The sequence below is a fragment of the Macaca nemestrina genome, chromosome 1 (assembly GCF_043159975.1).
Source record: "Macaca nemestrina isolate mMacNem1 chromosome 1, mMacNem.hap1, whole genome shotgun sequence".
Lineage (NCBI taxonomy): Eukaryota > Metazoa > Chordata > Mammalia > Primates > Cercopithecidae > Macaca > Macaca nemestrina.
The window spans coordinates 37962839-37988121 of record NC_092125.1 but is presented as its reverse complement, the minus strand read 5'-3'; the positions used below and the strand labels follow the sequence as shown (position 1 = coordinate 37988121).

Below are 25283 nucleotides of genomic sequence, written 5' to 3'. Positions count from 1 at the left end.
TGCATGTGTGTGTGTACACGCACGATCGTGCCTGCATGACCTGGCAGGTGTGTGGTTATCAGAAACAATAAGTGGCTCCGCAGAAGTCTGACTCCACACTGACTCTACAACCAACCCTAGAACTGAAGCTGCCTCTTTCTGGGGCAACAGGGCACGAGAAAGCTTGAGACAGTGGAAAGCCACCCAGGCGCAGGCTGGCTCCTCCCGCCAGCGCTGACCCGGCTCTGTGATGTGAGCGCTGAGGGCTGAGGTTCCTGCCCACAGCTCTGGACCACACAGGGAGGGAGAACATCCCGTGAGGAAAACGCAGGCCGGCTCCTCACTGAAGGGTGGGCCTTTGTTCAATGCCCTGACCACCACTACCACTGACACAGCCTGGCCAGCAACCTCAGCACCCCGTCCTTGCCAGCCTGGTCCCAGGCCCTCCTGCTGTCTTCTTTCCTCCTCCCTACGTGGGGCACCGTCTAGACGCCCCTCCTGACCTTCCTAAGAATGGACTGAGCACTTCCTTGCTGCCTCTGACTCCGTCCTCACGGTCACTCAGAAAAGTCAGTATTTTTCTTCCCCCTTTAGAGATGGAAAACGAGGCTTGGTGATGTCTAACACCCCAAGTTCACACTGGACTCAAACCCCACACCTGCTCTCCATGAAGCCCACCCCGCAGAGAGGTCGAGCCTGTTTTTCCCTATATTAGCCGATGTCCTGTGGGCAGCTGCCCCCTGCCAGATGAAGAGCAGAGGCCCTGGTCACCAGAGTGACTGGGCTGAGGTCACCAGTGAAGCCCTGTCTGCAGCCAGCACAACCACCCTGCAGCCAGGCCAGGCGGAAATGCGCTGTTCTGGACTACAGGGATAAATGGGAGCAGCTCCCGGGCTCCCAAGGACGCTGCCTACCTGCCCTTGGCGGACAGCCCACCCACGGCCTGCAGACTGGCAGGCTGGGGGAGGGGCACTGCGGGGAGCAGAGGGAGAGCCTGGCCTGGCCCAGCAGCCGCACAGCTCCCCTGTGACACAGTGGCCTCCATCAGCGAGCCCCCAGCGCACCCATCTCTGCCTGCCTGCCTCGTGAGGGCCTCAGGGGCAGGGAGACCCCTGAGAAGCATGACATTTTAGACAGGAACCTTCTGGGGTGGCAGCACCCTCAGAACACCCGAGAGTCGCTCCACACCCCTCTGACAGGCAGATGGAAATACGGAGCCCCAGTGGCTGGGGGCACAGATTGAAGCCCCCCACAAGCCTGGATTGTCCTTGGCTTGCCCTTGACCTTCCAAACGTGTAGGAACGTTGCCCTCGCTTCAGTTCCACAGCTGTGTTTGTTTCCACTCCATAATGGTTTGTTTCTCAACTCTCCACAGAGATCCACATGGCAGCTTTCTCCCATGGACCACGGCCCACCCCGTTCTGCCAGAGGCTACCCCACCTCTCTCTGAGGAGCTCCAGGCAGTTAAGAGTCATCTCCATGGGCAGCTTTCAAGGCTGGTACAGGGGAGACCAGGAGAGGCCAGTGCAGGCCCCACCCTGAGGGAACTCTGATGACCTCTGACCCTGCAGGGCTGCGGGTCAAGGGCCCACACAGCAGGGCCTGAAACCCGGCAGTGTTTACAAAGCACCTCGCATTCTGCTGGACCTGGGTCACACACGTCTTCTTCCTAGCTCGGTGGGTTAGTGTGAGCTCCTCTCCGCAGACAAGGGAATGAGGCTCAGAAAGACCTAGTCACCTGTGCAGACAAACTGCTAATGAAAGATAGGACAGGAATTCAACTGAGCTCTTTTTGGGTTCACCAAACCCCTCTGCTGACAAAATCACTCCCTTTGAGAAATGCTCCTGGGTGCCAGGGCTCTTAGGCACTGTGAAGAGGACAGAGATGCTCAGAGATGCAAAGAAACTTGCCTAGGGGCACCCAGCTGGCTGCCAACAGGCAGCACTTCAACCCAGCTCCGAGAGCAGAGGACCTGGCGGTCTGTGCTGTGCTCCAGAGGAAGAGAGCTACCTGGCTCCTTCCGGGACCCACCTGGTGACAGCAAGGTGAGCCAGAAGCCCCACTCCCAGATCCCTACTCTCTCTGGGCCCTGGGTCCTTTTTGAGGAGACATGGGAAGGACCCATGACATGCTGGACACATGGTCTGGAGAGAACCTGCTTAGCAAATGCAACACGAGGAGTCATTGCCCCACAGCTTGGGATTCAAATTACAACAGGCCTTGGGACACCCTCCGCACCAGGGCTGGGCTCTCCTGATGCTTGAAGCCCCCACTGAACTCAGAACAAATCACAGCCCCACTGTGCTGCCTCAGTCAACTCAATGCCTTTCTTCTTGGGCCTCAGAATTTTATTTCATTTGGAGAAAGGACAGCCAAGGACACAAGCAGCAAAAACAACAAACGACAGCAAAAATCAGTCAATGTTACCAAGCAAGATAGAGCTTAACAGCCCCCAAAGAAAAATGCAACCACCACAGAGTACAACTTCCCAACAATCCTTCTTGCCTCCTCTGTGTCCACACCAACACCGCCCCCTGCTGCCAGTTACCAGCATCGCCACATGCCCAGGAGGAAGGCTGGGGAAGTCCTGACCTCCCAGCCTCCTTCCACTTTTGAGATATGACAAGGTACTACCCACCTCCCTCGGGTACTCTCCACATCTCCGTATTGATCTGCAGAACTTCACGTAGAATATGACAGGAGGATGCCCCCTGGAGTTGTGCAAAGCAGTGGCCGTCTTCCTTGTTATGGGCAAATAGATTAAAGTATTGATCCAGGAACTTAGGACCACAGTGCTAATCAGGGAACCAGTGAGCCCTGCCCCCACCTCTGAACAGGGCTAGGAGGAGGTTCCAGAAATGACATACTTTTCCTTTTTTCTTTTTCTTCAAGGAGTGTGGAAAAGGGACTCTCTCTAACTCTGACCAGGTGTCTTCCAAACCCCACAGCTAAGAGCCTCTGAGGTCTGATGGGCAAATTCAAGTATGTGGCACCTGCTATCCCTCTCACAAGGTGGCCACAGATGTGACTTCTATAGCCGAGGGTGAGAGCAGGGAGGGACCTGGGGATCCAGGGACTGCTTGCCCCCTCCTGCCCCAGCATGTTCTCTGTCCTTGCTGTACCTCCACTGTGTGTGCCCCCACATGACCTCTGAAAGAGACGCCTGGTGACATCTAATGAGATGGGATGAAGAGCAGGCTGCCCCAGAGCCCCAGGTGGCCAGCAAGTCCCAAGACCCCTGGGGACGGGAGGTGGGACCACTCGATGCTGGACAGCTTGGTGCCTCCCTGTCTGTACCTAGGACGGGGCCTGCAGCTGTGCCTTCCTGTACCAAACAGCCCTGGTCCCCAAGAGCTTGGCGAGGGTTATGAATCCATCCACTGAGGACTTCAGAGCCGCCTGGTCTTCACCTCGGGTTGGCCCTCCATTGACAGCAAGGAGAATCACTTCAGCTTTGAACTCCCCTCCTCACAGCACCCCGTCACAGAGTCAGTGGCCCAAACTCAGCACTAAATCTGTGGCCAGCTCCCCTGCATTACAGAAGGACCCAGCCCTGGGAGTAGGTCATTTCATGAAGCAGAGCAGTGCCAGGAACAAGGGAAGTTACCGTGGCTGAATGATGGGCCTGAGCATTCGCAAGCAGTCTGGGCCTCCCTCACTCAAAGACGCCTTTCAAGATACGGAAGAAACTGGTCACCAAAGCTCGTGTAAATTCACTGGGTAATTTACTTGTTGCAGCATCAAACCCAGCAATGGCAAAGTGCAGAGCCAGCGGCTTACGCAGGGGACAGAAAAATGAGTCACAGGCCTTTTCCTTAAGCCAACAAGGAAGATAAACCAAGCACACGAGAAATGGGCAAACCAAAGCATTCTGCGCTGGGTCACCCGGCAGAGGGGACAGACAGGAACCGATGGCTGCACTGGGGATCCCGCCTGCTGCAGAGCTGGACTCTGAGGGCCCTGGAAGGATGGGAGTCCTGGAGGGTGGGCACCGTCCCTGGAGGACATGCACTGCCTGGGCTGGCGTCTGGAGGCGGCAGCCCGCCAAGCATGCCTGGGAATGGGGCGTCCTGCCTGGTGGGCGTCAGGTACCTGAGGAAAGCAGCGGGCTAGGACTGGAAGGGAGCGCCAGTATGAGGCTCTGATGTGCCAATGCCTCTGGCAGGCTCTGTGGCATATACAGGGCAGGGGCAGGCCTGGGCTTGGGCTGTGGGATGGAAGGCTCACCTGGCGGAAGGCTCACCGGGTGGGAAGGCTTGCACACTACAGGGAGGTGAGTGGAGGGACCAGCCAGAAGGTTTCTGCTGAGTAAGGCCCCAAAAGTATCCAAAAGAGGGCCAGGGCGTGGGGCAGTGGAGGCAGGGGCAACGGCCCAGGTGAGGAACTGTTCTTGTTATTTCTGGTCTTGGGCCTTTGGCTCATGGGCCCATGGGGATCCCTCCTCAGCACACGCTGTGGGCGCTTCCTGAGTCTATAGGGAGACCCTCTTTCCTGGTCATCACTTCTCCCAAACCCAACCACACGCCTGCGCTGCCACCACCTTCCTCTCCACCCTCCCTTTCCAAACCCGGAGCCAGCCGCTCAGGGTCCAAAAATCAGACATGGCCCTGAGGAAACACTGGGGGTGCAAGGCGGCCCTCTGGCGATGAAGCCCTGGGTCAGTGGCCCTGACAGGCTTTGCTCATACCCCACAGGCTTCCCTCAGCTGCCACACTGGACCAGTCAGAAACTGGTGGGTCCTGAGGTCTGACTCGGACATTCCAGCACCTACCCTGCCCCGAGATGGGCAAGCGGAGGCATGACCTCTTGGCTTCCCAAAGGTGCAGGCACACACACCTGCACACACCTCATCACAGAAGCAGGGCAGCTCACCCGACCCCAAGGCCAGGCCCTCCCACCTGCCTCCTCCTGCCCTCTTCACACACACATTATGTTCACATATGCACCCGGGTGCACAACGCCCACGCGCGCGCGCGCACACACACACACACACACACACACACACAGTGAAATTCACCCCACCCAGGGTCCCAGAACAGCTGCTGTGGTGCTTGGCCATTACATCATAGAGGGAGGAAAACAAAGGCAAACTCCTGTTGCCCACTGAGAAAGGATGTGGCTAGAGGGAATGGAATTGCATGAATGCCAGAAAAAAGGAAACTAGAGGAGGGTGAGAGGTGGGAAAGCAACAGGAAGATTGTGAGAAAGAAGAGCAGTACACAAAAAGCTCAGAGGGAGGACCAGAGGCCTGTCCCTCCACCCAAACATGAAGGACTTGCTGGGCGCCCGTGTCACCGGCTGCCCCTGCCTTCCTATAGTCAACACTCACACACACACACACACACACACATTCACTCACAGCCCCACACACACTCACTCACACACACACTCACACGTAGGGAGCAGCACATATCTGAGCAAAGTACCATGGTGACAGTGAGTGCATCCTCTGCACACAGCCAGGGAGGCAGCCGCACGCAGTAGTTACCAAGATTTTTAATGTGCTCTTCAACTCATTGCACTAAAGAAATATGAGCATCCTCAGATATTCAAATCACTTATTCTCTGTAGTGAAACCTTTGGGAAGATGTGGGAGAAATTGTGTTCTGTATCCGGCACTCACATTCCTCCCCATTACTCCCCTCAACCCCCATCTCCCGAATACACAGCTTCAGCATGAGGTGCCTCTGTGGGGCTTGGTTATCTGGGCTGAGTGTGCTCAGGCCTTGGCGAGCTGCCCGGCAGCCCCTGGGCCACCCAGGCTAGTGTGATTGAACACAGGGCTCAGCGTCACTGATCCCTGACCCCCACCTCCCGCTCTTGGCTTCCCTTGTTGCCAGCTGCGCCACGTCGGCTAAGGCACCCACATCAGTGCCTTGGGTAATAGATTCTGGGGGAGAAGTCGAGGACTAAATGCCATGGAAAACACCTTCCAGGAGGTCTTCTCACCCTGACCCAAAGCTCCAACAGGAGGTTTTTGATGAACCCCACCCCAGAATGAAAAATCTCACAGTCTTAAGAGCTAATAGTGTCAGGCACTGTCCTGAGGACGTGATGCATAAATAGACTTATTTAAAGTTAATAAAAACCTCCTGAGGTAGGGACTATTACTGTGAACCCCATTTTACAGATAAACAAACTGAGGCACAGAGAAGTTAAGCAACCTTCCCAAGAGCACACCGCCAATAAGTGCATTCAAATTCAGGCAGAGTCTGGACTCAACCATCACACGAAACTGCCTCTTTCTTGATCATGTTTCCATATAAAGTGACGACACTGACTGAGCCTGGCTGTGCCTCCTGCCAGAAGCAACTCTTGCAAGCCTCAAAGGCCCTTGAAGCAGGCTGTGTAAACACAGCCACGGAGATGCTTCTAGATGTGGACACGAACCTAAAAGCACCTGCTCTGAAAGTTGTGGTAATGTTATGACCACATGCCCTGAAGTGCTAATATATCAGGACAGAAAGAAAGAGCAACTCTTTCTGTTGCTCTTTGGAGCAGCAAAGGAGATCTGCAGGACTCCTTTGTCAACCACCCTGGAGAAATATGGCCCAAAGCCTCTGGCTCCTCACCCCTGCCCCATGCAGAGATCAAATGAGGCCTAGAGGCTGGACCTCCGGCAGTGATGGGCCACTGATCAGAAGGGGGAGCTCAACAAGGGGCATCCTCTCAGCTCCAGGACTTACCTGCCCCTCCCAGAGTGGACTCTCCACCCTCCCTGGCCTACCCCGCTGCAAACTTCTCCCTCACTGCATGGGGAGAGGCAGAGACAGGCCAGGGCCATGACAGGGACCGTTCTGACTTACTTGAAGAAGTCCTCCTTGCAGTAGACGCTCCCGGCCCTGGAGAAGCACCTGTCCGCCAGCTGCATCTGGCAGTCTGCACACTTGAGGCAGGAGCTGTGCCAGTGTCTGTCCAGGACCTTCAGGATGAACTTGTCCAGGATGTGCTGGTTGCAGCCAGCACACTGGGGGATCTCTGTGAGGAAGAGGAGAGAGAGGTACTGTGAGCCTTCCACACAGCTCTGCTAACCAGGCCAGGCCCTGGCAGTTGCCTTCCCATTCTGCTGGTGGTGGAAACAGACATGGCCCAAACCACAGAGCTGTTGCATGTAGTTGCACAGGTTGTACACTGCACACAAAGGTGCATGGTCAAGGGACAAGTGGGGACTGAAAGCCAACCCTTGCTTTGCTGGCCAGGCTGTGTATTCTGGCTTGGGGTGACTTTGGCCCAGAGGAGTCATCCGTTTCTAAGGGCACCACAAGGCTAGCCGCAGAAGCTAAGCCATTTATGTCAGCTGCAGTTCCACAGCCAACAGGCCAGGAAGGCTCAGCAACATCCACCTCTGTTTCCACGACATTTTCACAAGTGATTGGAAGCTCTGCTAAAAACATCAGCCCCCAAAATAAGCCCTGCCTAGGCCCGGACTAAAAGGCCATCTGTCCTGAAAAGCAAATGATAAATACGGTGTGGGGGAGGGGGTGGGCAGTGATCGAGGTCCAGGCCTGAGGGTGCTCTTGTAGAGAAAATCTCAATATTTTAATGAACTGCAACCGATACCATAGATCGGCTGGATCAATACCTCATCCTAATGTGCCTTCCTGTGCTGCAGATAGGAAAGCTAGAAACTGCTTTTCCAGATGCCCTTGTGGCTCACATTTTGAAGATGATTGAGTCTTCCAATCAAACGTTCTTGGGAGAGACTTGAATTCAAAACTGAGCTAAATGTCAAGACAGCTGAGGGACAGGCTCCCCTTGTGCTGATGTGCGTCATGGCGGAGGCGATGAGGTGCCGTGTTGGGTGTTGCACTGTCCTGGTCAGTCACGGCAGAGGCAGTGCAATTCGGGGGGCTGAGAGTTATCCTGGAAGCTCCACCCAGCGGGCTCCACTGAGTTGAAAGCCACCTGCCACCTGATGATTAATCACTTTTCACTTAAATAGTGAAAGTGGACTCTGTTGTCTGCAACGGAACCCTAACCACTACCCCATCTGGTTCCTGTCCTGGGTGACTTCCTATCTGAGGTCTGTTTCTCCGCCATCCCATCTTTCCAAGAGATTGCTTGGGCATTTGATAGTATTTTGAGTCACTGACTGTTTAAAAATCTACAAAATGGTCAGGTTTCCAAGGTTGGATGAACAAACAGTGCTAGGATCGCTAGCCATTTTCCCCTGTGCTTTTCAAAAAAAGAAGGTGACAAATCAACAAGTACTAAGAACAAAAACATAAAAGTGCAAGCGTTTGGCCTCCTAGAGTATCCTCCTGATACAGCACTCGCAAGGCTGGAAACCCCAGGGTTCCCATCCCTATTATAAAAGACACCTTTGCTCGTTGTTCGTCTAAACACTCACTGCCTAGCGTGGTGCCTGGCAGACAAGGGTAATGCCACGGATGTTTATCACTAAATAATAAATTGATCAAATCCTGTCTGAGAAGCTCACCTTGAAACAGTTTTTCACTAGTTTCTCCTGTACACTCCGAAATGTCAACAGCAGTAAAACCAAATCTCTCATGAATCATACATGGTTTTTTGTTTTGTTTTGTTTTGAGACGGAGTTTCGCTCTGTTGACCAGCCTGGAGTGCAGCGGTACAATCTCTGCTCACTGCAACCTCCACCTCTTGGGTTCAAGCGATTCTCCTGCCTCAGCCTCCTGAGTAGCTGGGATTACAGGTGCGTGCCACCACACCCGGCTACTTTTTGTATTTTTAGTAGTAATGGGTTTCACTATGTTGGCCAGGCTGGTCTCAAACTCCCAACCTCAGGTGATTTGCCTGCCTCGGCCTCCCAAAATGCTAGGATTACAGGCGTGAGCCACCGTGCCCGGCCTCATACATGTTTTTGATTCATATCATGTTTGTTGGTTGTGATATAATTTAAAAAGTGTTAACATAAAGGAATTACCCTCAACGTACTAAGAAAAATTTTAAACACATCTAAACCTATGTAGAAAGAAGGCTTTCTTGACTATTAAGACATTTATACTTAAAACCTATAAATAGGCTATTGGGACAATCACCAAATGCCATCACTAGCCCTTTACACAGAAGTGACAACCTTGGGCACAGTTAAACCCCAGCCCCAGCCTATTCCCTTCATGGCCCCAGTACCACCAGTATTTGTGTGGAAGTCAGGCCTGGTATACATGCCTTGCCTGTTGACCCCTTTCCCTTTCTCAGACCAAAATATCCCATGAAAACTATCAGGTGTCCCACTTGCTAATCGTCCCAGTATATATAGGATTCTTTTTGGTTTTTTTTCTATCTCCACAGTTTTCCTCCTTGAGAAATACATTGTCCAGCCAATCAGTACTTACCCAGGAGTTCCAGTGTGCCCAGCAAAGTACTGAGCACCTGACGGCCACAGGGATTTCCGCCCAGTGAGGGGATGGGCAGGGCATGGGGTGGGAATGTGGATTCTGGAGCTCAGCTGCCCGGGTTTGGATCCTGACTCTGCTTTTTAAACTTGGACAAATAACTTAGCCTCTCTCTGCCTCAGTTTCCTCGCCTGTAAAAGGGGGGGATGATGACAGTAGTGCCTGTAGGATTGTTGTGAAGAGCAAACGGATTGATACAGGGACCATTTTTAGGACAGGCCCCAGTATACAGTAGGTGCTCAAGACAGGCTTCCTACTATTAGGAGATAACTGTCAAGCCCACGGAAAGGCAAGTTAGGCACCCATGTTCCTGGGCATTTTCTCCTGGAGCCCTCACAAGCATCCCTGCAGAAATGTCATGACTGTCCCGTGGAGGCCGAGTGGCCGCCTCACACAGCAACTATGCCAGCGGCCTGGGGCCATGCCTGTCTGCCCCATGCAGGGACTCACTCAGTCACACCCCTGGCCTCCCTCCAGGGCCCATCAGGGGCTGGCTGGCATCTCTGGAGGGCCCTGGAAGGTCTTGATGAGGAGGTGACCCTTGAGCCCGCCAGTCTATAAAGGGTGGTTAGCCAGGAACTCCTTTGGTGTGACGCCCCCAGGATCCAACAGGAGAAAGTAGGGGACAGCTCAGGTCAGGAGAGTTATGAAGGGCAAAGGGGAGCGGGTTTCTCCAGCATGAGCTGAGTTCAGTGCCCCTGCGGTCTGCTGAGCAGCGGAAAGGCTGAGGGAGGAGGTGTCTGGGAGGACTGCCCAGGCCTCTTCTTGCAGGGGAGAGGAGGGGAGACCCAACCAGGAAGCCCTCCCAACTCAGGGAAGTGAGTTAAGGACAAAGAGCATGCAGAGCCAGCAGAATGTGTGAACAAGGCCTGCTGTGTGCCACAGGGCAGTGCCATGTGCCCACTGAGCCCCAACAGCAGGGCACAGCCGTGGCAGGAGGCTGCTAGGCAGAGCCATGCAGGGCTTCATGCCCCAGTGGCACAGCCGCACCTCTGCCCTGGGAGTCAGGTCAGGGGCTTCTTTGTGTGATCTGGATTTCCAGGAGCTGGGCCCCAGCCCCGGGGGGCAACTAACCCTTTGAGAACCCAGATGAAGCACCATCCTCGCTGGCCCTTGGCATGCGGGCCAGGAGTTAGCCCAACTCCTTGCACCTCCCTTGGCTCCTGGGCAAGAGGGGCTGAGGGGCCGCAGATTCCTGCCTAATTGTTGTTTGACCAGCCCTCTGAGGAGAGATTCGGCTATATTTCTCCTCCCAGCCACCAATGCATGGGATGAGGGTGAGGACGTATGCCCATAAAATTTATTTCGAGCAAGATATCTAGTGGGAGCCTTAATCTGATGAGTATTCAAGAGAGAATACATTAGGGCTAATGTATGCAGGGAACGGCGGGCAGGGGAGTTTTAGAGGCTTGTAAGCAGAAACAGCATCATGTTGAGGAACAACACTAAAAGCAGACAGACAAGCCGTTTCAGCCTCGAGCTTGGAGGAGAGGATCCACGCTGGGTCACTCGGGCTGCCCAAACTAGAGGTCCTCACAGAGAGGCCTTCGGACCAAACCAGGGCCCTCTGGTTTGGCAAAAATGGAAGGGGCCTACCAAGGGTGCCCTTTAAGTTAAGAATTAAAAAGCTTTTCTATTCCACTGTAGATTTTGATGTGGGGATTAAACAAAGATAATTTGGAAATGCTCTAAAAGATCTCCAATATTCCAATCACAGTAGTACACGCCGGCATCAGAAGCCTGTTATGAGCCACGTCAGGGCTTGAGTGTGTATGACCTCAGTGAACCACTCTCAGCGAGGGAGGAATTACCATTCCCATTTTACAGCTGAGGAAACTGAGCCTTTGCGAGATCAGGCGATGTGTCCAAGGCCCACAGTGGGGGAGCCGGAATTCCAACCAATAGCCTGTGCTGCTGCTTTCCTGAAGATGGACTAACCCAGCCTGAGAGCTCAAGGGGCCTGAACTATCCCCTTACTTGGCTTGAGCCTGTCATTGTTTTAGATAGGAAATTGTGGCAGAGAGAGAGTCTCAACACGATTCCATGTATAGCGACAAGGGATTATAAGACCACTGGCCTCTTGAGCTCCCTAACAGCTGGGCAAATGGAAACGTTGGAGGCACAAACTGAGATGACACAGGCATCCAGTGTGCATGTGTCATATGGGATGGACGCCTAATGTCCAGGGGAGGGCGGGAAGCAGCAGCCTCTGTCCACCATCTCCTCCTTCAGCTACAAGGTGCCTGCCTGTTGATGGCGCCCATCCCTACTTGTGAGGATGTGGAGACCTGTGAACTCAGACCCCACACTCCAGGCAACGTGGGCCCCAGGTAATTATTTAGATTAGTAAAAAATATAAACTATCTGGAAATTTTTCAAAGAGCAACATAAGCCTTTTAATTAAACCTATAATAAAGTATTATGTTTACAGTTTAGAAAGGCTGAACAGAACAGTTTATCTAGATTTCCTACCAGAAATAAAGTTCTGGTGCATGAACCGGATCTCCTCCTCCTGAGGGAGGAGGTGTTGAGGAAGACAGCCTTGACCTCCTCTTGCAGGGGAGAGGAGGGGAGAACCATCTCCCCTCCCCTTTTCTTACAGAGGTGCAGTGGCTCACATCTGTAATCCTGGCACTTTAGGAAGTCAAGGCGGGCAGCTCATTTGATGCCAGGAGTTTGACACCAGCCTGGCTAACATGGTGAAATCCCGTCTCTACTAAAAAAACAAAAATTAGCCAGGCATGGTGGTGCATGCCTATAATCCCAGTTACCCAGGAGGCTGAGGCATGAGAATCGCTTGAACCCAGGAGGTGGAAATTGCAGTGAGCCGAAATGCAGCCTGGGTGACAGAGCAAGACCCTCTCTCTCAAAAAAGAAGGAAGGAAGGAAGGAAGGAAGAAGGAAGGAAGGAAGGAAGGAAGGAAGGAAGGAAGGAAGGAAGGAAGGAAGGAAGGAAGGAAAGAAAGAAAGAAAAGAAAGTTGTAACCAAAATTTGCAAGGGGCAAGACAATTTCCAAATCCCCAATAAGCTCAACGTATTTCATGCAGTATTTACTATGTCAAAAATTCCACTTTAAAACTGGAATTTATGCAGATGCTTGGAGTCACTAAGGACAAAATTTGATCTAATAACTCAGTTCCCAATATGAGGAGTCACTTCACTTAAAATGAAAGTTTTTCTCTTATCTGCCCATAAGTGTTTCGTGACGACGCTCTCTGCTGGGGCTCTGCAGAGGGTAAACTCAGAAACAAAAAAGTAATGTCCCTGGAACAGCCAAAGAATCTTTGGAAATGCTAAACCACACAGAACAATACACTCCCCATCTGCAAGGCCCGCCCACCGGAGCATTCCCAGTCATGCAGAGGTACATAGGCAAGGCACAGACCTAAGCCCACATGTACCTGCATGAACATATACAGACATCCTCACATGCACTCACATACACACTCAATATTCATGCAGATATATATATATACACACACCCACACCATACTTATATACAGACATGCACATAGCACAGACACATACATACACATACAGAGAAACACAATCACAAATAAAGATACACCTTGAGACACATACATTTCTACATATACAAAGGCACACACATGTACCACAGTCACATATACATACAGACAAATGTACATGCATATTCACATATTCTCAAAGACACATACTCACATGTACACAAACACACACACACAAACACATGCACTCACATCCTCATACATGGGATGAGGCATTGCCACTCTGGAAAAAAAGCCAGTTCTGAAATCAAGCTCTGTCTGTGGAAAGGAAGGCTTAGCTGAAGGAGGGAGCTGTCCAATCCTGAAGCAGTAGGGAGAGTAGGGAGTGAGTGAACTAGAAAAGCAGAGGGAAGTAGAAACATTGTTTCAAATACTTTTTTGGAGAAGGCTTAAAAATACTGGGAGATCAGCCTGGGCAACCTAGTGAGACCCCGTCTGTAAAAAAAAAAAAAATTCTCCAGGCAGGCCGAGGCAGGAGGATAGCTGGAGCCCAGGAGTCCAAGGCTGCAGTGAGCCATGATTGCATCACTGCATTCCAGTCTGGGCAAACAGAGCAAGACTCTGTCTCAAAAACAAAAACAAAACAAAAAGAAAACACACACACACACAACAAAAATTTAAAAATATTTGGAGAATTTGAAAGTTTTCAGTTCTGCTCAGAGTTTAGATCTCCAAACCTTTAGGTCTTCCAAATGCCAAAAAATTCCAGATCTAGTCAGACCTGAGCTCAGATCCTAAATTCCACCCTGTATGTGATCTTGGGCAAATTGCTTAACGTCTTCAAGCCTTGATTTTCATAAAAAAAAAGGAGATAATCATACCACTCTTGGGGTAGCTGTGTTATGGTCACATCAGGTAATGCATGTAAAACACCGAGCCCCCATAGTCCCACTGTCCAAGGCCAATGGTTAGCTCTCTCCTTCACGGTCTAATAGCCAGTTGCCAACAAGATGCATGTATCAAAATTACTTCATGATTCATTATTTCCTAATATACCTTTTCCCTCCCTCACCCCCCTCCTAAACACTCAGAACTCTCTTTCACTCCCTTAATTCTAAAGTGTTCCGAAGACACACACTTTTCTAATCAACATGATCCTGGAGTATAAACAGCAGACAATGCAGTATCAAAATTACTTCATGATTCATTATTTCCCAATATACCTTTTCCCTCCCTCACCCCCCTCCTAAACACTCAGAACTCTCTTCCACTCCCTTAATTCTAGAGCTTTCCAAAGACACACACTTTTCTAATCAACCTGATCCTGGAGTATAAACAGCAGACAATGCAGTATTACAAGGGCTCAGTCTTTCTGGAATAAAGAAATCTGGCAGACTTTTTCCTCTGCAGAATGAGGACAAATTTGCCAGACCTTGGTCTCCCCCAGCATGTGGCTGGTAAAAATGAGGAGGTTGAGGCCACAACTGCCTGATCTTACTTCACTGTTGCTGTAATGTATCCAGGTGAGGGTAGATTGGGTTCAAATTAACGTTTGGGGCTTCTAGCATTTTTTCGTAGAGATATCTAAATGCCCAAAGGAAAAGAGACTATTTCTTGCTTGATAAGAAATGGCTACAGACCCTTCCCCAGTAGCCGTAATCTCCTTCTTCATCGAGGAAGCTTTTAAAACTCACAACGTGATAGGCAGCCCTCAAAGCACCTGAAGCATTGTGATAGGGGCACATCATGCTTATTTTTCAGAGCGGCCCATCAGAAACTGGATTCCATTTTTAAATCCCCAAATTCCTCCATTAGTGGTTTCTGAAAGCTGGGAAGTGGAAGAGATCAAAAGGTCTGATGTGATCCGTGGCAGACCAAACTGCCCACACCCCTCTGGTGAGAGATAATAAATATCATGCATTTGTATTCCCCACTCACATTTCTTCATTGCCAAGAAACTGCTCTCAAGGAACCAGGGGCCACCATGAAACATTTCACGGAGGGTTTGTGTTTGTTTGATCGATTTTAATTATTTGAAAAATGGTGTTTTCTATCCCTTTGGTCACAGAAGATCAAAAGGGTAAAGGGAAAAAAAATTCCACTAAAGAGACTAATATGAAAGCCAACATATCTGACAATGACTTCTAAAATATATTTAAGAAAAGGCACCTTTCTGGGGAAAGGAGTCAGAATTTCAGATCTTTCCATTGAAATCATAATGCTGATGCGCTACTTAAATATTTTTAAAACTAAGTTACTTTGTACTGATAGGAATAATGTTTAGGCCTGGCACGGTGGCTCACACCTGTCAATCCCAGCACTTTGGGAGGCCAAGGTGAGAGGATTACTTGAACCCAGAAGTTCGAGACCAGTCTGGGCAACATAGCGAGCCCTTATCTCGATTATAATAATTTTAAAAGGGAACAATGTTTATTTAACTGTGCTCTGAGACCAGATTAATATTTTGTAAAATTTGTACTTTGATGTGCCAAACATATGGCTGCGCCAGCTTGATGTGCCTCCTGTGAGGCTTTTGCTTTTTAACTCCCTTTGCTTTTTAACTGCCTTTTGGATGAAGTGTTCTTTTTGTTTCATGCTTTGACTTGACAGCCTAATGCTCAGGACAAGGTTTTTCCTTGCTGCTTTCCAGAAAAGGAGCTGGGTCCATGGGAGCCACTTGCAGGGCTCCCTGTTTGCAGACCCCACAATATTCCCACTCGGGTGGCCATCCTCTTGGGACAGCCAGCAGTGCTCCCAAGGGTGGCTGTGTCTGTGAAATGGGAGCTGTGATCCCAGTCTCTGAGTACCTTAAGACCGCCAGCACTCCGAACTTGGTCAAGTACCTTCAAATTGGCAAGCTCATTCCCTCCCCCCAGACACCCTGTGAAGTGGACATTCATTGTCTATGTTTAAAAGGTTCTGAGAATAAGGGGCTTCCCTACGGGTACACAGGTTGAGGCCGAATTAGGACTAAACCTTCTTTTTCTCTGGGTCTGATGGCTTCCACCTGTGCTCAATCAACGCCACCTCCATCTGGGATTTTTGCCCAAAACCTTTTTGCTGGTGATTTCCCTCCAGAAGTAAGCAGTTTTTTGAGCTTTGTCTCAAATAATATTTGGCCAATATATATTTCCAAAAACGTGTAATTGTATTTATTTGTTAAGTTTCTTTACTGACTACTAACTGAAAGGAGACGCCAAGTGGGGCATACGCAGTTGAAATATTATGCAAATGTTTTTCTTGAAATTTTCCATTCCTTTTCCACACGTAAGGAAGAGAAAACAACAAATTGCAGACATTGCTGTTCTCTTGCCTCAGGTTCCCTGAGTAAGAAAGAAGGAAGATGGTTTTCTAAAGGCAGGCTTGGGAAATACTGTCAGTGGGGGGCTCATTGATTTAGTCTGGGAATGACTAATTCTAAAAATGCATCAACAAGGTGAAACCACAGGATATACCAAGTTATGGCATGCCTGCCTAAACACATACCTGAGTTCTGAAATGTCCAGGTCAAAGATTTATAACGGACGTATAGTTACATTAAAATTAAATTAAGAGGTCTATTATTGGATAAATATTTCAAAAATAAAACTTTCCATTTCAAAGTAGCCACCATCACCGCTGATGATAAAATCCTGTTTTCTGGTCACAATTTGCCTTTTAAATCACCTGGTAATTGTGACCAAAGGAACCAAGGCCTGATTCATCCATGCAGTCCCCACACAGGGAAAACCTGAGGCCCACGACTCAGTTTTCCATGACAAATCTAGTGTGTGCCGCCCCCCAATCCTGGCTCTTTGTCATTAAAGAACATTCATTTTTGTTGAACAGTTTGTAGTTCCTGTTTTTATATTCTTGCTTATTCTAAATCAGCATATCTTGAAGAGGCAATAACAGAATTTTCCAAAATGTTTTTATAAAATTCCTCATAAGGGATATTCACAACCTAGTAATAATCTCATAACACAGCTAAAGCACAAAATTCCAACATTAATTCTTTCAAACGTAAAGAGAAAAGGCACATTGAACATCAAGGTAGTTCATGATGATAGCAGCATTAAACATAGAGAGCTGGGCTAGCCACAAAAATACTGGAAAAATTCTAATTTTAAAAATTGGCATCACACTGAAGGTAAATCATATCCTCTATCATCATATCCACTGACATTTTTAAAAATTCATCAGTGTACTCACGTCTTTTTATCTAATTTCTAATTTTTTCTGGTTTGTCTTGACAAATGACTAGCAACCAGAAAAAAAAGTCAGAAAATCCTTCTCACATCAGAAATGATCACACCTGAAGCCGTCCTTTCCCTTCACTTGCCTTCCAGAATCCTTCCCACTTTTACTGTTTGCTTTATTCGGTGGTTTGGGGTGCCTTTGAAAATAAAATCTCCTTTGTTCTTTTTCGGCTTTGTCAAAAATAGTAACCTCTTCAATAAAACAGCAAATTCAAAAGTAAACTGGAGATAATTTTGATGTTATCATTTTAAGGCTGTAATTTGGATAATATTTTAACATAAAGAGGTAACAATGAAATATACAATGTAAATATGTATTTGCAGGGATAGGATTATTTCCTAGGTGATACACCGTCACGTAATTAGTATTCTTCAGTAGGATATCAAATATTCTCAGTAATTGCAAATAAAACAGAAAATTACATTAAACAAATCCAGGTTTGTATATGGAAATGTTGTAGACATATCTATTTCCACTCCATTTTCACATTTAATCATTGTTAAATCTCTACAATGTATTTTTCTGATGTCTCACTCTGTAACAATTTTCCATATGTTTGGCAATGTTTCCCTCATAACAAGAAACTTTCAATTAATTTGGCTGCAAGTTTTGTCTCTATTAAGCTATTCCCAGAACCAATCCCTTAACCCCCTAACATCATAATTAAAGCAAATTATACTTTAAAGACATGTGGGGGTGAGGTACTGCAGTAAAACATCTGTGGCTAGACCCAGACTGACAGAGGGAATAGGGTGGGGAGATCTGAGAAAAGAAATCCACCGAAATTACAGCAGGAGGTAGGACTCACCTCCCAAGACGACTTTCCAGTCAGCCACTCATACAGTTAACCCCAAAGTCCATTTTCCAAGGGACAATCCATTTCATTTTCACCAATTAAACCAAAACTGTCCACCTACCCCCAAGAGCAGTGCCTCAAAATGGTTGATTTGTGCTCCATTTTGATCAGGGATCCTATAAAATTGAGGACTGAATAAGGTAAAACCTCACAGTGGCATCTAATTTTAGTTGATTTCTTCCTACCACAAACAATAAGAGCCCAGCTCCAGGGCGGCTTCTGTCCTATAGGCAGCACCTGTGCTCCCCTCCCAGGGCGCCTAGAAAGAGAGATGGGTCCACCACCGTGCAGCCTGCTGGACACACGACCCCCCGAGAAAAAGCCCTGTGCCGTGAATTCCTGCACAATCCCATGTTTCTCCCCGCAAAGATTCTGCAAAGGAAGGAAGGGATAGACAGAAGAAGTTGGGGGAAGAGGGGAAGGAGGAGGAGGGAGAAAGAGAAATTCAAGCCACCAGACCCCGAGGGAATTTTACTAAAAGCAGTGGACTCTATTTGCCCACATCTCTGTTATGGGCATTGTTAACGCGCATTCCAGGAAGGGAGAAAGGCAAAACACTGTTGCAAACGTAAAACCCCCTCAACGGCGCCCCAGCCAGCCCTCTCCAAATTCAGCATTCTATGCAGTCATGTATTTGGTGCTGCCACAGCAAACTGCTGCTTCAGTCTGTCTCTAACCTTGGGTTTCTCAAAGTGGGTAATATTACTCCTTCTGTCCTCTCTTCAGCTAAACTGGTTCCAAGTCCCTATGCGTTCCACAGCTCCTCAGCTCTGTTCCTGAAAAATTTCCTTAACTGAAAGAAAAGGCACAAGGTCCCTTTATCAAGTTTCACCCACCCTCCCCCCATCTACAACTCTTCAATAGGAAGAAGACACAAGTTTCCCGGCCAGAGAAATCTACTAACTACCCACCATTCCTGCCCAAAACAAGCTCAAAGCAGATTTCATAACCAGGTAATAGAAAGAACAGTTAATTCTTGTTAACTAATGTTCCATCCCTGCAGGACTGCAAGCCCCATCCTCCTTCCCCCGGCTCCTCCCTCTCCTCCCAGCACTGGGGTCTCCGGCTTCAGTCTGCTAATGCGGGTGCTAAGTAATCACTAATTGACTGTAACGCAGAGTGAAAGGGCATTAAAATCCGAGGCAACTGGGAAGTTACGACAATGCAAATATTTAGGACTTGAGGCTGTCTACACCTGGCCAGCGGGGTCATCGGGTCACTGTTCAAAATACAGGATGCCCCTGTGGCCCAAGTTTTTGTCTGCTCAATGGAAAGAAATTGCTTTGCTGGTTTCTCGGCTCTCCCACCCCCACCCCACCTCTAGGAGCAACTCGATTTTTTAAAATGGACCCTGGTATTTGCAGCCCTGTAGGCGGTCTCCGAGACGTCTTGAGGGCTCGCGTTACCCTAATCCTCACAGCATTTAGTCTACATTCTTGCCTTAACCCCGCTTTGTTTTTGGCGTGTCAAGAGGCAGGTGCAGATACACCTAGCTTCAGTCGTCCTTCCTTCAACTTCCTGCCGCTCCCGGTTTTCTCCCTCCACGGCTTTTCTAGTAATTCATTTCCTTCTTTATTAGTTTCACCCTTCAGATCCCTTTAAAAGACACATTTGTCCCACTGCCTAAAAATAATAAGGTCCCATCCTGCACAAAGCCAACCCCCTGAGACACAGGGGTGCACTCGGTCCCAGTACAGCCGCGGCCTCTCGTGCGGTGGGTGCACCCGGCGGCCCGTGCCACCTCGCCTTCCCCGGCGGCGCACAGTACCACCAACTCCCTCCCCTGGTCGATTTTAATTGACATCCTCAGCCGCCTAGGTAGAGACTCTGTTTCTCTGGAGCCTGACACGTTTCCAGCGCTCGTCAAGGTCCACTAAGCTGGGGGAACCAAGCGGGAAGCTGAGACTCGAACACCCGCCGAACGCGCGGGCCGGGCGGACCCGCCGGCGGCCTCCCCGCTCCCAGGAGGAGGAACCCCTCCGAAAATAGGAGCATCGCTTTCCCAAGGTTAAACAGTCACAGAAGACTCGAGTCGCCGGGGTTGGGGTTTAATTTTGTCATTCCAAATGCTTGGAACGAAATGGGCCTGGAGAGGAAGAGAGGTTTCCACCCCGCCTCCTCTTAATGGGAGCGTCGTCGCACTCGCGCCTGCCTCGCCTATCCTTGCGGGAAAAGTCCCTGCCACCACTTTAAAGGGCAGCAAAGGGGTTCCAGGCCTGACTAATTCCAGCTCAGTCGGACCTCCGGGCCACCTAAGAGAATAAGCTCCGAAAACGGGCGCAAACCGCTGGGCGGATGGACCGAAAGGGCCAAGGCGCAGGAACCCCTATTGCGGTGCACCGGGGGACAGAGAGGCGGTCCCTCCTTTGCCCCCTTCTGGGCTACGACCTTTACCCACGGCTGCGGGACGCAGTAAGCGCAAAGCCGGCTACCCGCGAAGGGCCGCCCTGTCCAGATCTACCTCCACTGGCGAGCCCCGCAAAACCCAGAGCACGCCCAGGATTCCCGGGCGAGTGCCCAGGATTCCCGGGCGAGTGCCCAGGATCGTGCGCCGCCCACGGGTGCGCAGCAAACGCTCATTTAAAGAATTCATGGTCTGTTCCCCGGGCCACCCAGGCCGGCATCTGCCCGCGGGGCGGAGGAGCCCTGCCCGGGTCGCAGCGAGGTCCTGTGGATCGCGCTTCCAGACCCTAGGACGCCACTCCCGATCAGCCCTGCGTAGCCCCGCCTAGCTCTGGTTTTCCGCGAGCCCGGACCTCGGCCAAGCGAGGAAATAAACTTGAGTGAGGTCCTGCTTCTTCTCAGTCCCGACTTTACGACTTGCCGGGACACTGCGGACCGCTCATTGCAGACCTTTGCCCCTCACCTGCTGCACTTGCGTGCTCCGTGTCCGGCTTTAACAGTTAACTCCACATGCCAAGCGCACTGGGACAGCGGCTTTCCAAGCTTCCCTCCGTGCTCATGGGCCTCTCAGATAACAAGGCGCTGGAAAGGAGGAGGCCGGAGCCCTCTCGCCCCTTGGGCGTCCTCGGCCATCCGCTCTCCCAAGCGGGGCGCTGCCGCGCTCACCCGGGTTTCTCCAAACTCCCTTCTATGTGGTGCGCAGCTCTGGCCAGGGGCTGGAACGGGATCCTAGCAGTTAGGACATCGGAACCCACAACCTATCAGGCCCGAATCTGCCGGCGGGGACAGCTGGCCTCATCTGTAAAAATTGTCTCCCGTCTGAGAATATTCTTGCGACGCAGAGAGGGAGGTCTATGGTGCCCACAGCTGCTGTATCGGAATGTTCGAAATATGATAGAATCTCAATCTATTATATACACACACATACACACACACACAAAATTTGTGTGTGTGTGTGTGTGTGTGTTCCTCGTACAAGGAGACAAGGCAGGAAGAACAGCACCAGCGTTTGAGCTGGTCTTGGGCAGTGAACCCGTCTCACCCGCTTAAGAAATGGCCTGGAGGAAGGACGGTCAACAACCCCGGGGACTCGGATCCGCGACGCTACCTGCACTGGGACATTTACCCCACGCACCTCGGAGGAGCCCCAGGAGGGGAAGCCCCAGGGAAGTCCTTCACCCCGACCCTACCAAACACAAAATAAAATACCCTTTTCCTACAGCTTCGGGGTTCGCCAGAGCTTGACGGAAGCATTTTAGGAGACAAGGAAGGCGACAGAGACCCCCAGGCTTGCATTCCAAATACCACCCCCAGCCGAGACCCAGCGGGGCTCCTCCTTCTCTGCCCTCTCTCCCTCCAGGGATCCGGCCGCAGGCGTCCGTCGTCCTTTCCCTCGGTGCTTGGGGAGACTACATGGCAGATGGGTCAAAACCGAGGCGGATAAAACGCCCCACCTTCCTATATGCCCCGCGCTTTTCTTCGTCTCCTCAGAGGACAGGGCCGTCCAGCCAGGGCCCCGACGCGTGGAGGGACTGCCGAGGTCCGGGGAGAGAGTTTTGGAGGCGGCTCGGGAGGCTCTCGCCTCACCTGCACCCGACACGCCCCGGTCGGGCGCTGTGAGGATTCGGATCTCGACGTCCCTACAGCCCGGAGGGAGGTGGCGGGGACGAGCTGTCGGTGCGGGCCGTAGGGACAGCTGTAGGGCTGTCGGAGCAACGAGGCCCGCTCCGGGGGGCGCGCGACCAAGGCGAGGTAAAACAAAAAACAAAAAACAAAAAAACAGGAGGGCGATGGATGGCGCGAACGGTTAGTCCGAACAGGAGACTGCGGGGGCGGGAGGCGGGGACACAGTGGCAAGGAAGAGGCCAAGTCTGGAGCAAGACCAGCGAAGAGAGGGAAATTATTACATCACTTGGAAACGTTTCCCTAAAGGGTATGCCCCTCACCCATCCCCAAATAAGCAAAAGAATAGTCCAGCTGCCGCCGAAATAAGCTGGATTTAAATCACTTCTTCTAAAATGCCCCTAGAGGAGGGCACTAGAGGCACCGAGCTTGGGGACACCTAGATCTGTGTCCCCAAGTGCTCCATTCATGGTGACTCCATGTGATGAAGAAGCGAACATGTCTGTGTTGAGGCGGAAACCCAAACCTTCTAGCTGGCCACTGGAGGGACCCCTGTGGGGGAGCGTTTCTTTTGTCTCCCCTCCCCTAGGATTTAAGAGCCTGCTGTCCTGGAAGGCCCAAGGGTTGGCCCCACGACCCCTTGAGCTTCCCCCTTCTCAGGCCACGGGCCCAGTCCCAAGAAAGCTAATAGTTGTGTATATGCGGGTGATGGGGACCTATCCCCTGGTCCCAGCACCAACAGCGTAACAGCCAGCAGCCAGATGTGCTCCAAGAGAGGGTACAATCCACTCATATTCCAAGACGAAATAAAAGCTGGATCCGGAAGTCTTCAGGGAATGGGCCCCTCACTTTTGGCCAATGCCTCCTCCAACCAAGGTCACAAAACTCGGACAAAAGGGAGAACTGACCACCCCCTCTAGGTTAGACACTGTCTCGCTGGGCCACCCTGGGGTGGGGGTGAGGGTGGGGGGCAGGGAGGAAGTTCCTTTGTATACTTCAAGTTTTCCACAGTGTGAACCTAGACTCAGCCTTGGCAAACTGTAGCTCTGACGGTGAGTTCTGGGCATTTTAGCAAAGCGACTCCCTGATGTCGAACATCAAAGTTGTCCCTGAATAAGGGAAGCAAAAAGTGAGACAATCAGAGCGTCTCTCATCACAAGAAAGGCCGTCAGAGCAGAGACCATCGCCCTTCATTGCGGTCCCAACGGACAGGTCACCTACGGACCACAGCCATGACAGCACAGACGTACTGGGTACCAAGGACACTAGTAACACACACACACCCTTTCCCCACTCACGCACTCTCCTCACTAGCGCAGAGCTACAAGCAGCTTAAGGACTCGGTGCACCTTTGCCAGCATTTCTGTTTCCGTTTTTGCAGAGACTGAGAACCCACTCTGTCCCTGCCTGTGTGCGGGGTGTGGGGAGCAGTGAATCTCCAATGCCTTCTATGAAAACATCTTATCAGTAAACTCACCAGAGACGTGGAACTGTTTGCCAGCAGCTGACACAAAAACACGCAAAAAAGAACTATAGAATACAGTCAAGAAACAATCTAAATAGGCTTGGATGAAGCTATACTTTTCTAGTTCCTTCTCAAAAACTTCCCAGGGAAGCCCAGGATATGCCTGCCCTCCAAGGTATCGCCGGACAGAAACCCTGCCATGGAGACCCGAAGCGCAGGAGGGCGCGCTCGTGCGCCCTAGTTTGTAGGTAGTCACCATTCCTGGGTGAGCCTGTCCTTACTTAAAGTAAACCCCGAAGATGTAGCTACCGCACCACTAAAGAAGTCGCAGCCGGAAGTAAACCCCTTGGCAAGCGGAGCGAGGGACTCCTTGGTCTCTCCAGGGTGCCCAGGGCGCCCTGCTGAGCGTGCGAGCCACAGGGGCGGGACACCCCGGCGCTCGCCGCGCGCGCCCGCTCGCGACGATTGGGCACCTGTTCTGGCCTCCGCACAGATTCCCTCTCGCGGACTCTCGCTCAGGAGTGAAGGACAGAGACGGATTCCCTCTGGGAAAAATTTCTGCGCGCGCACACCCATACACACAGAGAGAGACTTGGGGATAAACACGCCGCGAGCTCCCGCCGCCTTGCTAATTTCGGACGCGGGAAGAAAGCTGAAGGGCAGGCTAGCAAAGTGCCCACACACCCCGGTCTCTACCTCTCCAAACTCCAGCCAGCCTGAGCATCTGCCCTCGCGTGCGCAAAGGTTTGAACCCGGAATTCACAACTTGTGGGCGCTTCTCCCTCCCCTGCATTCCTAGGCTAGCTGGAATGCAGCGAGCAGATTCCCTCACAAGGAGCAGTCAGTCTCCGGCGGCGCACGCGGCGGGCGCCGCGGGCAGTAGCGGCTGGGGACGCACCCGGCGCGCACGCCCGGGGCGCGGGCTGCAGGGATTAAGAGTGTGGCCCGGGCTTCGCCGCCGCCAGCCCCGGGGGCGAGAGACGCGCTCTCCAACTTCCCGCCAGCTGGGGTGAAGTTGCACTAGCGGTCCCGCGAGCGTTGACCGTCACACCGTCGAAAGATTTGTGGGGACCACCTTCGCTCTCAGGCCTGGCCTACAGCTCGTACCCCTGGGTGTCCCCAAACAGCATTCTCCCCAGCGTTCCAAGAAAAGCCTTGGGCTGGAGATGCGGGGTTCGGTACTCGGCTCGCCTCAAGCATGATCCAGGAGGCGTTTACATTCGGCCTCAAACAGCCAAGAGCCTGCCCCCCTGAAAGGCACTCTGGCCGGTGCCCCTGCCCTGTGACCGCCTCTGCGCCCCAGCCGCCGGCCCCTCCCGGCCCCCGAGCGGCGTCCGGCCCGCCCCGCAGCGACTGAGGCTGCTAGTTGTCGTGTTAGAATTAAATCAGAGAGAAAGGGGGGTGTCTTACGTTGCATCGGCACACCTAGCATCTCCGGGAGCCCCTTGACAGCCCCTTCCGCGGGGACAGTCGCACTCTGCATCATCTCGGAGAGAGAGCCAGCGAGTCGCAGTCTCCGGAGATCTCTCGCTCTCTCGCTCTAGCTCGATTCAGAAATTTCAAAATAATAATTAAAACCCCAAGCAGGCCGCTGGAGTCACAGTGGAAGCCGGGCCCTCCGCTTCTCCGGGAGGATTCCACAGGCTGGCCGGCCCCCTCCCCCCACCAGTCCCCAGTCTGTTTCCAGTCCCTTTGATCTCGCTCTCCGGGGTTGGTGCACATCCCAGGTTGAGACGCTGTTGCTGCAGCTCTGGCTTTTTTCCTCTCCTCCCTCCCCCGCCCGCTCCTTCCCCCTCCCCCTCCACCCTTCGCGTGCCGGCCGCCCGGGAGGCCGCGGTCACCCAGGCGTTTTGATTCATTCACACTGCAGGAGCG

The 25283-nt window shown here is 51.6% G+C and overlaps 1 protein-coding gene across 2 annotated transcripts in view; it reads right to left on the bottom strand.

The window, feature by feature from the left end:
* Window positions 1-25283, bottom strand: part of LOC105484519 (LIM homeobox 4) — a 49102-nt gene that overhangs the window by 22445 nt on the left and 1374 nt on the right. Inside the window, exons 1-2 of one of the 2 annotated variants that reach the window (XM_011746230.3) lie at window positions 24819-25163; window positions 6787-6958 (exon numbers count right to left, since the gene is read on the bottom strand). In XM_011746230.3, coding sequence (XP_011744532.1) covers window positions 6787-6958; window positions 24819-24894 — 248 coding nt within the window. In that variant the 5' untranslated portion in view covers window positions 24895-25163. Of the gene's footprint in view, window positions 1-6786; window positions 6959-24818; window positions 25164-25283 lie in introns of those variants that run through there. The other variant, XM_011746234.3, reaches the window with a different exon arrangement.